The 17,020-nt window shown below is 44.0% G+C and overlaps 1 protein-coding gene across 1 annotated transcript in view; it reads left to right on the top strand.

Moving 5' to 3' along the window:
- LOC131925667 (MHC class I-like protein MILL2) overlaps positions 1-17,020 on the top strand; it is an 87,549-nt gene that overhangs the window by 29,066 nt on the left and 41,463 nt on the right. Inside the window, exons 2-3 of the mRNA XM_059281033.1 lie at positions 3,489-3,634; positions 3,857-4,129. Of these exons, the coding sequence (XP_059137016.1) occupies positions 3,565-3,634; positions 3,857-4,129 (343 nt within the window). The 5' untranslated portion in view covers positions 3,489-3,564. The remainder of the gene's footprint in view (positions 1-3,488; positions 3,635-3,856; positions 4,130-17,020) is intronic.

The raw sequence follows: 17,020 nt of genomic DNA, 5'->3' as shown, positions 1-17,020 counted from the left end.
GAACCACAGACATGACCATGGCTGCTTCTGGGCCATAGGCAGGCAGCTCAGGCCCAGATATCACCATGGCCCTGGGTGGTAAACAGGTCATTGACCTCTGCACACTGCTCACTGCCTTTACCTCTTTGAATCTGCCTGTATCCATACAACATGAACCATTCTGTCTCTCTCTCTTTCATAGCTCACCATATATTTGCTCATCATAATAGAGCTTATCCACCCAGGTCAGCCCCAAATCCCATCATGAGTCCTAACTTTCAGATGCTATAGGAGTCTTCAGTTAAATTCCTATCTTATATATTCTATAGCTTTTTCACTGTGGTCATGGGGACTGGATGCACAGCCCCATGCATCCTCTCACACTTAGCTCTAGCTTCTTATTCCTTCATTTCAATACTCAAATAAAATTCTTTGTCCATTCATATATTTCATATCTTTTCTGCTATTTTCTTAATATACATACTTGATTTTTTTCAAAGGATTTTTCTGCAACTATGGAAATGATCCTGTGAATTTTTTTTGTCTGTAAGCCCATGACTAGGATTTATAACACTTATTAACTTAGGTATGATAAACCATCCCTGCATCTCTGTAATAAAGCCAACTTGATCATTGTGGAGGATGGTCTTAATACGTACCTGTATTTGGTTTTCAAGTCTTTCATCGAGGATTTTGTCTGTGAGTTCTCTATGGATGTTGGTCAGTGATTTGGGGATTTTGCTGTGTCTTTCCCCAGTTTGGGTATGAGAGTGATACCGGTATAGACCAAGTTTGAGAACGTTCCTTATGGGTCTCTCTCTCTCTCTCTCTCTCTCTCTCTCTCTCTCTCTCTCTCTCTCTCTCTCTCTCTCTCTGTAATAATTTAAGAATGATTGGCTGTAGATCTTTAAAAATCTGTTGAATTCTACTGTGACTCTATGTGCTTGTTTTATTGTATGTTTCTTTGTATGTATGTTCATTTTCTTTTGGTCAGAAGGATTATCATTACTATTTCAATCTTCCATTTATAATGGTTCTGTTTAGGCTGTTGATCTCTTCATGGTTTAACTTTGATGGTTTGCCTGAATCTAGAAACTGTAATTTTTTTTTTTAGATTTTCCAACATCATGGAGTAGAGGTTTTTGAAGTATTCCCTTGTAATACTTTGAATCACATAGTATACCCCTTTGTCCAATCAGCTGTACTAGCAAATGTTGATTGCAATGAGTCATGGATCTGGTTCAAAGCCTCTGGTTTCTGGTACACCTTCATCACTGCAACCTCACTGAAACTCCTCTGGGATATCCTGCAGCAGCCCTGAGTCATGGAGATCCTGTGGGTATCATTCCACAGGACCAGTCACTTCAGGAGCTCCAGCAGGTCCTAGAATGGGTAGATGTTAGGTTGGATGAACCCAAAACCCAGCTATGGGTATGGTTGCTAACTGAGCTGATCAGTCTGGGTCACTGGAGCAATGGGTCACTGGGGACACCAGCCTCAGGAGAGAGGGAATAGCCAGTCTCTTAGATAAGTGTTTTCAACTCTGAAGAGAAAGATATCCTGGCCATCAGAAAAAGGCCTGTGCTTTTAAGTGTTACAACTCTGAACGGAAAGGTATCCTGGCTCTCTGAAGCCAGGCTGAGTCTATGGCTCTGAAGGGAGAGGTATCCTGGCTGTCAGAAGCGAGGCTATACCTATGGTTGTGTTCCAGTGGGGATGGCTTCCCCACAGGAAGGTAGAAATCCTGCTCCTCTCTAAGAGAGCCATTAGAGCTCACCTCTATTCCACCCTGCTAAGAGTTTCCCTGTAGAGATGCACATTGCTTCTCTGCCCCAGAGAAAATTGTTACTTCTCTGCTCCGCTCTGCTAAGGCTCCCCCCACCCTGCAAAAATGTAGCAGTTTGCTCTTGCTCCAGAGAAAGTTATTACTTCTGCCCCAGCTCTACTCCAGTTTTATTGGGAGGGATGAATCCAGGAAAGAGGCTGCCTCTGTCACAGTGGAAAAAGGCAGCTCCCAACTGAACAGGCACACAGCATACACAGGGCTTCTTTTCCCCAGGATGAAGATTTCAGGGTGGGAATTGGTCGGATTTCAATTCCTATATTTGGACAAGCTCAGAGATTGGCTGAATTTCCTGCTTAGGAATTGGTTGGTTTTCCTGCTTTGTTGGACCGGGTAGGGTATGTTTCTTTGGCTCTGGTTTCAGGGCCAGGGTGTGTTTGCTTCACTAGCACTGGTTTCAGGACCACAGAGTATTTTCTTGGGCTCTGCTGTCAGAGCGAGGATATGCTTCTTTTCAGGGCTCAAGTGTGTTTCTTTCTCTGTCTCTGATTTCAGGGTCAGGATGTGTTTCTTCAGCTGGCCAAATTACCCTATACCCTGTGCCCATACCGTTAGGGTCATTTCTCCCTCAACTGTGGTGAGGGGTGGGGCCATCTCTTCTAAATATAAAACCAGCTTTCCCATGAGGATTGGGACCAGCTCTCTTGCTCAGTGTCCAGCAAGGGGCAGGACCAGTTTTCCCAGGCCCAGCCAAGGACAGAGCCAGCTCACCTTGGTCCTCTGATTTTATCATCTATGGTTCCTATGGCTCCCTGAGGTCACAAGGACACAGACATCAACACAGACTCCAGGTGCAGCTGGACAATGGACCCAGACATGATCCTCAGCAGTAGCTGGTTCTAGATGTCTCCATTGCCCCAGGTGTTAGGGCAGTCCACTCAGACTGGCATGGCCCCAGCAACACCTCCACTAAGACACAAACAGGGCCCTAGAACTCAGGCTTCCACATTTTTGATGGTAACCAGGTGTCTTGAACATCAACACAGACCCTGACTGCAGTAGGGCCACATCCAGATGTGGCCATCAGCTGCAGCTCTGGCTGGGTAGTCACCATTACATCTAAAGCAGCATAGGCCACTCAGATCTGCATGTATGGTGCCAGCTGCAGCATGGATGGTTCTTGGGCACCAACATGGATCCAGTTGGCTGATTAGACCAAAGGCAACCACACAGCCTTTGGTTGCAACAGGAACCACAAATATTGAATCAGGCCCTGGCTGCTGCAGGGCCACAGACACACATACCCTCAGCAGCAGTCCAGACAACACCAGGGCCCTGGGTAGCAGCAGAAGACACCCAGAGCACCATGGCTTCAGGGTTCCCAGGACCTCAGACACCAGAAGTCAATTTTCATCTCTCTACTACAGTCTTTCTGACTCTCACTCATTCTCTTCACTCCTTTTCTCTTTCATGCTCTAACAAAACACTCCTCTTGGCTTCTCACACTCACACAGCAACACAACACAGTCTGAGCTCAATTCCTCAAGGCACAGCTGACTGTGAAAACCATCACTTGTTAATTGTGTCATCTTTCTCTTCCTCTCTCAGGAACCCATACTCTGCACTATGACCTCATGGCCTTGTCTCAGGAGGGGTCAAGGAAGTTCGAATTCAGGGCCCAGGGATACATTGACAATGTGCTCTTCCTGCACCATGATGGCTACAGGAGAAGAGAAGAGCTCTGGGGGCCTAGGATCAAGAGACAAGGAGGAGCTGAGATCTGGACAAGAGAGACTGAGGACATGCAGGAGAAGGAGGAGCAACTCAGGAGGATGCTGACTGAGGTCATGACCCAGAAGGGCCAGCGTGGAGGTGAGTAGGCAGAGACAGAAGCACAGAATTCAACTCTGGTCTCTAAAGTCAGGGTTGGGGGCTGGACACAGCTGGGATGATTGAATAAACTAGTGATGCTTCTGTGAGGGATACAGGACCTGAATCCTGAGATGTCACAGAATGTGCCCAACTCACCTTAAGACCAGAGGGAAATAAGGTCCTTAAAAAATAAGGTGACAAGTCTCTGCCTGGTATGGCCAGGCATTCACACCCTTCAGGCAACTTTCGGCTGTGAAACCCAAGGAAACAACACTGGAGGCTTCTGGCGCTTGGGCTATGACGGGCAAGACTTCCTCACCTTTGACCAGAAGAGCCAAACATGGAAAGTGTCCGTGCCTTCAGCACACTCATCCAAGACCTTCTGGGAGAGGCATGGCCCTAGTGTGGATCAAGTTCAGACTTTTTTGAATGACATATGTCCTGACCGTCTCCAGAGATATTCAATTTATTTGGAGAACCAGTTGATGGATACAGGTACTGACTATGGGTGGGTGGGTCCATTCACTGAGTCTAACTGCATCTTACCACAGTGCTTATGAGGTACTGGATTCTCACTAAGTTAGACAAGCATCACATAGTCTAAGATGACACTCAGATAGAGTGTGAGTGATCTCCAGAGCCACTGTTGTGCACCTTAAGTGGGGAAGGTCAGGTATCTCTGACATGAATGCATAGTTATAAGTCCCCAGATGTCAGTAATCTTAGATTTCACTCCATTGCCCCCACTTTCTGGGGTGTTCACTTTGAAGAACTGAGACAACTGGGTGTGTGGAGTTCTGTCTCTTAAATGGGTTCATCATGATGGGGAGTTGAGATGGGAGACTTCTGCACCTGGAGCTGGTTCACAACCTATTCTGTGTCATGGGTCAAAGTCATTTTCCTTTTGTTCTGGTCTTGGTTAAGAAAGGTAAAGTTCAACGCTTCTTCTTCACTTTAATCTTGTGACAAAAACACAGAGCAGTAGGAAGCCTTTGGGTCCTTGTGCTCACAGATAAACACCAGGGAACCAGGAGAATGTTGAACACAAAGAGTTGTCTCTTCAAAGGGAGAGATTTTTTCCACCCAGAAATCTGGGAGCAGAGAGACAAGGGTAAGAGCCCTCTGATCTTTGAACAATCTGTATGATCAGGGCACACAGGCTCCCCAAGACCCTTATCCTAATCTTGTTTGACTCATCCAATCTACAACACTATCCTCCTCCAGACCTTCATCATGAACTTGTTTATCTTGAGCCTATTTCTTCAGTTAACCTATAGGATCTATTTTTATGGATGACATCACCAGTACCTTACAAGACTTTTGATGTAGTCATGTCCTAAGCTTCGTTGTGCACACAGGATTAAGTTAATTATCACCAGGAATTTTTTTATACACTTAAAACAAACTACCCGGGATCAGACTCTCAAACATTGAAATAACGCTGGCTACTGCTCAGTGTTTAACCAGACTTCCTTCTTGCCTATTGTGGATCGACACTCTCTGCTGGGCATCATGTACACAGAGACCACCACAATGAGTGTCCACAGAAACCAGTGTGGTGAGAGGGCAGTCAGAATGCAGAAAACACTTAACATCCAGGAATCTTCAAGGGGAAAAACTTAAAGCCTTAGGCAAACAATCAGGACCCCGGTCAGTTCCCTGTCCTAGGAAGGATGGTCCCTCACTGTGCCTTACAGCATGCAGAACAGGCTTTCTTTTCTTCTGTGGCATAAGGAGCTACAGACCACTGAGGTCAGGTGTCCAGTCCCTGTAGAACAGGGAAGCTCTTTGTCCCATCAGTGTCTACAAAGTCTTCTGCATCACAGGCTGGATCAGCTGGCCTCTGACAGCGAGATTTTCATGTCCTCTCAAGTTCTCCAGGTAGGTGGGGGCTGACACCCATAGACTGTCAGGGCCAATGGAGCTGTGTGTGAATCTCATATACTCATCTGTCTCCCAGGGAAAGGAGGCTGGAGAAAATATCCACAGGGTGACACTATATAATAACTGGTTGTTTCTGCCCTCAGATTCTCACCAGGAAAGGCCTTTGGGGTCCTCAGCCTCACTGAGCTCTGCCTCGTCTTTCAGCAGCTGTGCAGGAGATGACTGTGACCCACCACAGTTCTGCAGTGGGGTGGCACACTCTGACATGCTTTGTTTCTAACCTGTGTTTTTGCCATTCCCACCCCCAAGTTGGGGCTTGGCAGATGGCTCAGTGGGTAAGAGTTCTGGTTGCTCTTGCAGAGGACCCAGGGTGAATCCCCAGTATCCATGAGGGGGCTTAATATCATTTGTCACTCCAGTTCTAGGGGATACAATACCATTGTCTGACTTTGTAAGCACTAGGTTACACATGGTACATGTACATTCTTGCAGGCAAAACATTCATATACATACAATAAAGTAAATAATTCTAAAATATTTAAAAGATCAAGTTTAATTTTTTATTTGGTTTTGTCTTTTTTAGAAAACAGAGTCTCATAATTCACCTACCACCTGCCTCTACCTTTCTAGTGTTATGACAGTGGTCCTGTCTTGGATCTGAAATGTGATGTTTAAAACTTTGGATAAATCATGTAACAGAAGATAAGAGGTTGTCCTGGGATATTTGTGGAGGAAGAAAGATACTGGTCATCTGTTTTTGGATAAATCCAGGAACAAAGAATCATGGCCACAGTCAGCTGACTGTACTTAGAGAGTCCCTCACCTGTCCCCTAGAGACTGCGGAGCTGGCTTTGTCATAGAGAAGAGGCACAGCCCACCACGGTCTGATCTGTGGCCCCTATAAACACTGAGCCTCTGTCCTCTCAGTTCCTGTTGTTCATCTGTGACCTGTGCTGGAAAGAGGAACTGCTGGCCTGTGACAACAGGGACAACATGTCCTCTCATCATCAGCATGTAAAGAAGGGACTGACTCTTAAGAGCCAGTGGAGCTGAGGCCCAGCCTCCCACAGTCCTATAGCCACTGAGAGCTGTGCCATCTAGTGGGTGCCGGGCAGTGAATGTGAACAAGATGATTCTTCTGGGCGACACTCCATGCAGAGATAGAAAGGTCCTCACCTCACTGACTCACTTTATCTTCTCTCAGGTCCTCCAAAGGTGACAGTGTCCAGAAGGCCATACCCAGTGGGCAGGATCACCCTGACGTGCCGGGCTTTTAATCTGTATACTCCTGTGGCCACCTTGGCCTGGCTTCAGCATGGGAAGCCGGCACAGCAGTATTCCTTTGGCCCTGGGACCATCCTTCCCAGTGGAGATGGGACCTTCCAGACCTGGGTGTCCATTTGGGTTCTTCCTGGACAGGAACTACACTTCACCTGCCGCTTGAGGCACCACAGCAAGAACATTGATGTCCCTACTGTCCTTGGTGAGTAAATGGGGCAAGCATCACTCTAAAAGGGAAGGGGGGAGGCGTGGTCGGGAAGCCCCTGTGGAATACAATCACTATAACTTTTCTGGTGCTCTCCAGGACCTCAAGCTAGGGAAAGTGGTGGAGACACCAGCTCAGCTTCTGCTCCTGTGGCTTCTGCTTTTCTTGCCATGTTGGTATTTCTAGCCAGTGCCTAGAGCAGCAAGGACACACAGGACAGCAAGAGACCAGGTGAGCATCCCTGCAGGGTGTGAAAGAGGGTGACAGGCCTTTTCTTCTCTTTGTAAATTGTACAGGTAGAAAGGTAGTCACCAGGACCTGTTAACCTTTGCGGCTCTTGGGAGGCAGCGCCCCCTGGTGGATGTACGGTGCTGCTTCCCATGTGTTCTTAGATACATTAGGAAACACAGGGACAGGAAAGCAGGCAGGACACTCACAGCAAAGTCCAGATCGTGGCAAACCAGAAATGTTCCCGTCTCTTCACCAAATATGTAGAAAGCAAAGAGCCAAACAATACAGAGGGAGACCTGGTAGCCCAAAAGATGATTGAGAGGCAGGCAATTCTCCAGATGATGATGAGGTCTATTGCAATTAGCATCTTGATTCAAACATGGAAACTTCTCCTCAAAAGATATTCATGAATCATCTGGTTGAGACAGTGTATGTATACATAAATACAGCCATTTAAAGATTTTGGAGATATTTTAATCCCTGTGGTGTTTTTAAATCTATCAATAATCAGATGGATCTTTAAGATCCAATACAGGACTTCTGGCCTCTCTTCTAGGTTGAACTACTCTCTTTCTACCTTCTGCCATGGCAGCCTAAAACAATCACAACAAAATTTTTTAAATGTTAATACTCCTTCACAATAAAAGGAGGTGAACAGACCCTCCCAAACAATTTTATTTTAAAAATAATGGGATATCTATGTACATTGTTTTGGTTTTAAAATAAAAATTTGATAAACATGTGATATGGTATTAAAATAGTAAAATGTTATAAAATGATACAAATTACTTAATGAATAAAGATTGATGTATAAAGATTATATGGATATATGGTTATAGAATGAAAAACTAAAAGGTTTTTATAAGCTAAAAAGGTGTAAGACACTTAATGTAGTTAAGGATAAGACTTAAAAATAATATATATGATATTTGTTTCTAAAGTCTAAGATTAACAGTTACAAAAAAACTGGCTGTAAAGTATGTCCAATCAAGGTGGGGGTGGGGTTGAGAATCAGGTGTGTTATTTTGGGGGGAGAGTACTGAAAGAACCAATGAGGAACGGGGTATTTCAGGGTCAGGTAGAAACCTGGTGCAAAGGAAACTCCCAGGAATCTACAAGGATGACCCCAGCTAACACTCCCGGCAATAGTGGATACCTACACTGAACTGGCAACTTCCTGTGACCAGGCAAGACTTCCAGTGGAGGTGTCTGGACCCCAACTGAACTATATAACCTTAGAACTACATTGTGTTCTGACTATGGGATGTGCTGAGGTAAGGGTGACATAGAGATTGTGGGAGTGGACAACCAATGGTCCAGCCTCAGACCCATCCAAAGGAATTAGCCCCCCCCCCCCGACACTGCCTGGAGTGCCAAGACCCAGAAGCTGGATGGCCCAGAGACCTAGTACAGAACCAAATACGATAGTAGAGAAAAATCAAAGTAATGATGCCTAGTGATATTCTGCTATACTCATAGATCTAAGATTTCTAGATTCCTGTCTAAATTGCCATGAAAGGATTATTTTCTATGTGTTACAGGGTGCAAAAGCCTCTCTGTAAGAAACTGCATCACACTTTCCATGTGGAACAGGACTGAATTTGCCAGGACTCAACAGGAACTCTCAGCATCCTAAACCTGCCCCAGCTGCCCTTTCTTCCAGCAGGAGCCTCAGCTTCAGGATCTCCTCCACCTCCACTCATCTACATAACACCCAAAGTTTCCATGAAGTCAGGTGGTTATGAGCAATAGAAAGGCTGAGTCTGGGCAGTTTTAATTAATATAAGCCTCTGTGTGTTTACTTGGGTCTGAGCTGCTATAGACCAGGCTGGATACAGAAAAACTTTCAGCTACAAATACTCCAGTAAAATTCTTTGTCTTTTCATATATTTCATATCTTTTCTGTTACTTTCTTATATACACACTTGATTTTTTCAAAGGATTTTTCTGCAAGTATGGAAATGATGCTGTGATTTTTTTTGTCTGTAAGCCCATTACTAGGCTTTATAACATTTATTAACTTACGTATGATAAGACATCCCTGAATCTCTGTAATAAAGTCTTTGGCATTGTAGTGGTTATAACTGCTCACTTAAATGAGTCAAACTTGCATCTTCAAAGTAAAAGCCAACTTATCAACACAATGTTTGAAAACACACTAACATTCTAAAACTTAAATTATGAATGTTAAAAGTAAGGCAAACAATTTTGAGAATTCTGTTAAAACTGGACAAAATATCTCTCTTGCACAGTGAAAAATCTGTAGTCTAGTTTTTGATTTGAAGCAAGAATTTGAAAACAGATTTAAAGATTTGGGGGGCAATACTACTTTGGTATATTTGTGATTCCATTTCTGTTGACATCGAATTCAAGAAAGCTTTGCCCATGACTATTCAAGACTCATGGGTCTGATCTTTCAGATATAAACACACCTGTCTCACACCCACATCTCATTCACATCATTGCTTCAGGGCAGCACTGACCTGCCTAATAAATGTTGCATGAAGGAAGCACAGGAAGAGTGAAATGATAACCCAAATCTCTAAGGAGCTCCCTGGGAACACCCAGAGTGCTGGTGAATTCACTTCTCATATGCAGAGTCAAACCTCCCGCTGTTTTGTGTTGCCCCCTTTCTTTTACTTCTCTAACAAACTATCAAAACAACAAATCAAGTCATACTACTTAGATATGATTAAGTCTTGGACCTGCTTGAGAGTTGTAACACACTCCCCGTGGGACTGCCACATAGTTGGAATTATGTGGGTCTTTTTGACATACATTTTCATTCTTATCAACTTCCTTTAGTGATTTTGGATTGAATGTATGGCCTAGGTTTGTTCTTCCAGAAGCATCAGAAGGTTGGACACCCTGGCTTTAAAACTCTGTCACATTCCTTCAGCCTCCCCAGATTTTGCTGTAACTCACAGAGAGACAAAGAGGAGCAAAGGTTCACTGTTAGTGTCAAAACTAAATTTTCACCACACAATCATGATGGAGGTGATACAATTGTTGTACCTGTGTCACAAACCCCCCAGAGACCACCAAGAAGTCGGGTTCTGATGGAAGCATATTAGGGTCTTTTTCTTGTCAGGTTCAAACCTGGACTGCCACCTCACAGATGGAGGAAAATGTAGTAGCAGTGGTGGGTTCAAGAGTAGGACAGTTTAAAGGGAAAAACTGCCAGCCAGGAATTACATGCCTTGGCGTTTTGGGATTAGGTGAAGGGATTGGGGCAGTGTGAATCTTTCAAACTATTGGTCTAGACTTTTGGTGTGAAACCACATTTGAAACTAATTGGCTGCTTCTAGGGTATCAGATTGAGTTTTGTTGTCATGGCACATTCCTCAGGTTCTTCCTGGAACTGAGTACAGCCCCCAATAACCAGGTGGTCTAAGATGGTAGCTCTTCCCTAAGATTGAGTATGCAAAGTCAAGTCTAGGCCTTCATATTGCCTCCACATTCCTCCCTTGACAAGTACCAATGACAGGAGTCAATCATGAATCCTACCTGTCCAGGAGTTCAAGGATGTTGGGACCTAAGAACCATTAGTTAACAGATTTTTCTAGGGCAGCAACATCTGTATCTATTGCCATTCTTAAGGTCCTGTAGTTCTGATCTTTGAATACAACAATGTTATGATCTTATCTAATACCTCTTTGGTTCTGCACACCAAAAAGTCAAGTGTCTTATCTTATTGCAGAACCATTTTAATTAATAAATTTATCAATTTACAACTCTGAACCTATTTTCCTGGTATGTCAATGAGCATTATAGTTGGCCAACTTGCCCCTATGCTAGGAAGTTTCCTTTTGACCTAGCTCTTCAACCTATTTTGGGCAGAGAACATGGGACATTGTATCCACTTCTGGAACTACTTCAAGCTGGCATTGGGATATTGTTGTCAGGGCCCCCAAAACACTGAAAGAGTAGTCAAAGGCTGGACAATGGGCCATTTGTCAGAAGCATGTGGCTATCTGACACATCTGTAGAGACAAGGAACAATCACATTGACTGGGTTGGTCCATGTCAGCTTTTAGCAAGTCCAGAGCTCATAGTCATCCAGAGCAGTGTAGTCAACAACTGAAGCTTGGAGATGTCTGCCAGTCAAGTGGGAACCTGTTGAGACAAATTTAAGCTAAGAACAGAAGTTAAAATTTATGAATTTATTTGGAATTTTTAGGCCTATATTTTTAGTAATTGGAAAGAGCAGGAGTCCCAAGACCAGGAGGGAGAAAAAAATATCATCCTTAGGAATAGACAAGTGGGGAAAATTTAAGCTGTACTTTTCTGGGGTCCTTCTGACTTTTATGAAGTAGATCCAAGTTTTATGACTCTTTTAATCCTCTGAGACCTGTATTAATTATATTACAAAGTAACATAAAAGTTTTAGTTTTTATGTAGTACATTAGTACTACCAATGTACACTGAAATCCATATTGTAGACAAAGCAGGTGATGACTATCTGTAAAACAGCAGAAGTGGATTCACATCTTTGAGTCCCAGCAATAACTGCAGATTTGGGTTAAAAGCATGTGCACTTTCCTTCTGTCCAGAGAGCCACGTATAAATTGGACAGAGTTTTTTTGCCTGATGAATAGCACTTTTAACTTTATATTCAAATGACAATCAAAATAAATCTAAAATATTGAGCTTGTGACCAAACAGTAAGTAGTCATTGCTTAACGAGCTTATCGGAACTCTATTAAATATTAAGCTCTGAACTGTTATATCATAGAAGGGGAGAGCAATACAAAACATTTTTCATAATCTAAATCATTTATATCTTTACAACTTGTATTTATATTTTAAATCATTTTCTGAGATTCTCAAAGCTTATAAGCTTTTATATCTTTAACCCTTTAAGACCTATTTAAACTTTTATATCTTAGGACATTTTCTTTAAAATGAGCTAAGCTGGTTATAGCCTTGTGGAAGATTCTGGTTGTCTGATGCTGTCAAGCTGACAAAGTTAGAGCTATCCTAGCTGACAGTACTATTAGAGATCTGGGAAGGATAAATTTGAGTGCAGACCAAGCAGTTTCTGATTCTATAAATGACAGGGACCAGTCCATATCCAGGTCTCCATAGTGTTGGAGGCATATATATCAGAACAGCATTAATCTTCTTTGACCATCAGGCCCATAAGGCAGAGTTTATCCTGTGAAAGATGGACACAAGGAAGACTGATCTTATTATGTCTAGGCAAATAGAGTGCAATCAGTTCTCCAGTGTCCTGCCTGCTGCTTGTCCACAGTCTGGGCCACATCTTGGTGGTAGGTGTTGCATTAGGGCATGTTGCCCTGGTGTTGGCATTGCCATAATCCAGGTGGAGACATTATGGTGTCCCATACATATTTCTTTGGAGACCTTGGGTTACTGCTAGGATCTGGGAGTCTGTCTGATACAATAAGCTTTTAGATCAACATTTTAAATACCATATTCTATAGATCTCTAAAGTATGAGGGCTGTCCAGGTATATCTGAATAGATAAACTTTGTTTCTAGTTACTTGTTTTAAGCTCAATGCTAAAATATATGCAAGAGATTGAGTAAAGGTTATCCCTGTAATTAATTATATCACTACTTAGCATGACTACTATTAAAGAACTTGATTAATTATAAGGTGACTGACTATTTACTTATGTTCTCTAACAGTCTATAATAAGTAGCCTTAAAAATAATTTTGAATTGAGGTTCTTCTAGTATCAATAGGGGTTCAGTAAAGAAACCAGAACAAAATAGCCATATGTTAATGGAAGGGTCCTAAGTTCCTTTTAGTATCAATATAAAACACTTATATGACTCAGTTTATCCAAATAGCTTAAGCTTAACAACATTATCAAAGAAAAGAGGCTAGGCATATATCCTTTTTTTTTGCGAGGAGGGGGAAGGAGCTGAGGATTGAACACAGGTCCTTGCGCTTGCTAGGCAAGCGCTCTACCACTGAGCTAAATCCCCAACCCTAGACATATATTCTTAAGCCTGAATAGACTTTGAGTAAGGAGAAACATTCTCCAAGTCACTGGTTCTCAACTTGCCCAATATTTCATAACTGCAGTTTTGCCATTGTTATGAATCTCAATGCAAACATCTGACATACAGGTAGTCCTAGGCTACCCCTGTGAAAAGGTTTTTCAACCCCAAATGGTGGTGACTCATGGAGTCAGAAGCTGTTCCAAGCCCTTTGCCTAGATCATTGTCTTGCTGCATCACAAGAAATGAACATCACAGTTTCTGTTGACTGTCACCTAGGTGACTCTTAAATTACAAAGTTTAGCTGCCAGAGCAAGCTGCATTCTTGTGTATAAAAGCACTGAGGTGCAGCTTTAATATTTATTAAATACCTTATTTATTAAACACATATAGCCATCTATTTAGATTCTCTAGAAGCTTGCTGTTGAACACTTGGCATAAGTACTTACATGTAAATCTCTAAGTTAGCTTTTGTCAACCTGAATAGATCTTTATAACCTTAGTAAAAGACGTTTGCCAGCCATATGGCTGCCTACATCATGATGAAGTCACCAGTCAAGATGAAGGGAAGACACATGGTTGCTATTTAAAACATGTTTTTTTAAACAATAATTACTTGAACACATATGCACAGTTGGATCCAATTTACATACACATACATACAGCTGAAGCTGGCTTACATTCACACATAGAGTTAAATCCAAGTCACATACATGCACACAAACACACACACACACACACACACACACACACACATCTATTTTTAACATAAACAGTTTGCAGGTAGCTACAATAATTTAAACAAGAACAGAAATACATGCATATATCATAGCAAAAATAACTCTAAATTTGCATCAACACTGTGCCGAAGTGAAGAATCTATTGGGTCTGAATGATCAAAACAGCTCTGGCTATAGCATTATAACACAGCTACAGTAGCTTAGTGACCAGAGGCAATGGCACTCCATTCTGCCCTTGGAGCCAAACCTCAGTCAGGTTTAGCAGGCAGACCCAGGGCAGGTCTTGGGAGCCCCACGCATCAGCATGAGAGATGGAGTGCAGCATGGGGACAGAAGATTGTTGTTAACCCCAGATTTTCAAGTGCATGAGAGCGGCAGACTGGAAGGGACTACATGAAGGGTTCTCCATCTACCCAGAGTCCAACAGTGCTCATGGATCAGGTGTGCTGTGAGGTATGTGAGGCCCCAACTGGCTCCTCTCTGCTCCATGCCACACTGCAAAGTCTCCACCCTGCAGCTCCCCATGTGGGAGCCAGCCTTTAACCTGCTATACCTGGTCTCTGCAGTGCTCATGGCCCACCGTAGCTCCCGGCTGCTCAGCGGCACCCCAGGTCCCCACAGCAACCCTTGGGCCACCCCAGCCACCACCCGCTCAATTGCTGCACCACAACAGTGTGCTCCCCTGCCTGCCTCCACTGCCTGTGCCACAGTCAGAGAATAAGGAAGCAATGGGGATAGGAGTACTCTTAGTCTGTCCCAGTTCAACCAAAGGGTCTCTCTGTCCCTTCTGCTGGCCATCTGGCCCTAAAGGCTGTCCACTGGAGTCACAATGCACACACAAGCCCAGGCAAAAAACATGCATACTCATGGCCACATTTCACACACATTCACACATTCATATAGGCAGGACATTCCAACAGAAAGGCAATTTTCCCAGGGAAACAGTGTCAGCTGACCACAAGCAGATGTGGGGCTCTCTACCTAACTACAGATCTGAGGACCTCTGTCCTCAATCAATCAGATGTGAAGATCTCTGCCCCTGTACCAAGGTCTGGAACATCGTTCAGTCCCTTGTGATCATGGTCCTCTGGCATGTCTGCCCCTTAACCATTTCTGATCACAATCACCAATTTTAGGTATGCCACAGAAACAAAACCAAGCAGACATACAGTGAAGACAGACACTTAGAGACACACTTACCAGCTGATCAGGGACCCTCTGGTCCAGAGTCTGTCCATGGGGTCGTGGGCGGTCCAGGCCAATGAACCTAATGTTGTACCTGTGTGGCAAAACCCTCAGAGACCACTAAGGAGCCAGTCTCTGATGTAAGCACATAAGAGTCTTTTCACTGTCAGGTTCAAACCTGGACCACCACCTGGGGGATGAAGGGAAATGCGGCAGCAACAGTGCGCTCAGGCATAGGAGAGTTTTTAAAGGGATAAACTGCCAGCCAGGAATTACATGCCATGGCATTTTGGGATTGGGTGAAGGGATATGAGGCAGGGTGATTTTTTTTTGGAAATATTGGTCTAGACAAATGTGGGAAACCACATTTGAAACTAATTGGCTGCTTCTAGGGTATCAGTTCAAGTTTCATTGTCGTGGCACATTTCTGAGGTTCTTCCTAGAACTGAGTGTAGCCCCTGGGCACCAGGTGGTCTAAGATGGTAGCCCTCCCCTAAGATGGAATCTGCAAAGTCAAGTCTAGGCCTGCATATTGCCTTCAAATAAACCAAAATAACAAAACAGTACAACACATGATGAAGTGTTTCTTTGCACAAGTAATCCCACAAAACAAACAAGCAAGCCAACAAAAGTCCTGTGTTTACATCTATTCTGTGAATCCCAGGGGGCTTTCCTGAAACTGGAGAATTCAGGATTGGACTGACATGAAGGTGGTGAAAGCCCTTAAAACTCCCAAGGTGTGGAATATGAGAAGCCTAGAAACTGCCCCACCCCAGCCTTGGTGTAGAAATTACAGCTCAATGTCCCAGAATCTTTACTACTGCTGCTCCTTTCTGCCTCCTGCTCTTCTGCAGCAGAAACAGAACCATGGTGACTGGGGTTTTAGGTAAGGAGGTCAGGACAATGTAAGTAAATTAGTTGCAACTCTGTGGGGTTGGTCCCGGGTTTCAGCACCAACAATGTCAGTAAATTTGTTGTAACAACTCTGGGGAAAGGTGTCTGACTACCTGGGGAGTCAGGCAACACCTTGAGCTGATTAGGACAGTTCTGACGGCTGGAACTGCAAAGAGATAGTTCAGCCCTGGAGGGTGAGGTATCCCGGACACCTTGAGCTGCTCAGAACAACAGCTCTGTGTAGTGGGTAGCCATTGTGGGTAGCCATTCCAGCTCTCATCTGGAAGTTCCAACCCCCATTGAGGCTTTGGTAACTGTCACGCCTACAAGGAGGGGCCAAGAGAGGGCCCTAAAGACCCGAGATCCGGATGCACCACCCTCTCTTCGTTCCTGGACCCTGGATGCTGGAGATAGACCAAACAGAGTTCTCCAGAGAACACCACCGGACTGCGCTACATCTTTCCCAGACCCTGCAACCTACCTATCCCTTCATTTGTAAGTTAGTCACTAAATAAACCTCCCTTTTAACTACGTGGAATGGCCTTAATAATTTTACCAATAGCTCTGCCCTGAAGGTGTCCCGGACACATGGAACTGTTCAGCACAGTTCTGATGGCTGGAACTGCAAAGAAGCAGCCAAGAAGCAGCCCAAACCTCGAAAGGGAAATTTTTCTGACTTCGAGAGAGAGTGAGGTCTGGAACTGCTTCAGCAGGGAAGGGTATCCTGACTGTTCGGAAAAGTCAAGGTATATCTGGTGTGATGGGGGATGGTCTCCCCGCAGGATATAGCAATCCTGTTCTTCTCCTGAAGAGCCACTACAGCTGAGCTTTGCACACACACACACACACACACCACACACCACACACCCAGGCCCTATGACCTTCCATGCCATGGGATTTGGAGTGGGTTTATGGTACCACATCTAGAATCCCTTCTGTGGAGTGAACCTCCAATCCAATCAGAGAGCATGCTGGTTACCGAATACCATCTGTG

Source organism: Peromyscus eremicus, chromosome 1 (assembly GCF_949786415.1).
Source record: "Peromyscus eremicus chromosome 1, PerEre_H2_v1, whole genome shotgun sequence".
Taxonomy (NCBI): Eukaryota; Metazoa; Chordata; class Mammalia; order Rodentia; family Cricetidae; genus Peromyscus; species Peromyscus eremicus.
This window is presented reverse-complemented; position numbering and strand designations above follow the sequence as displayed.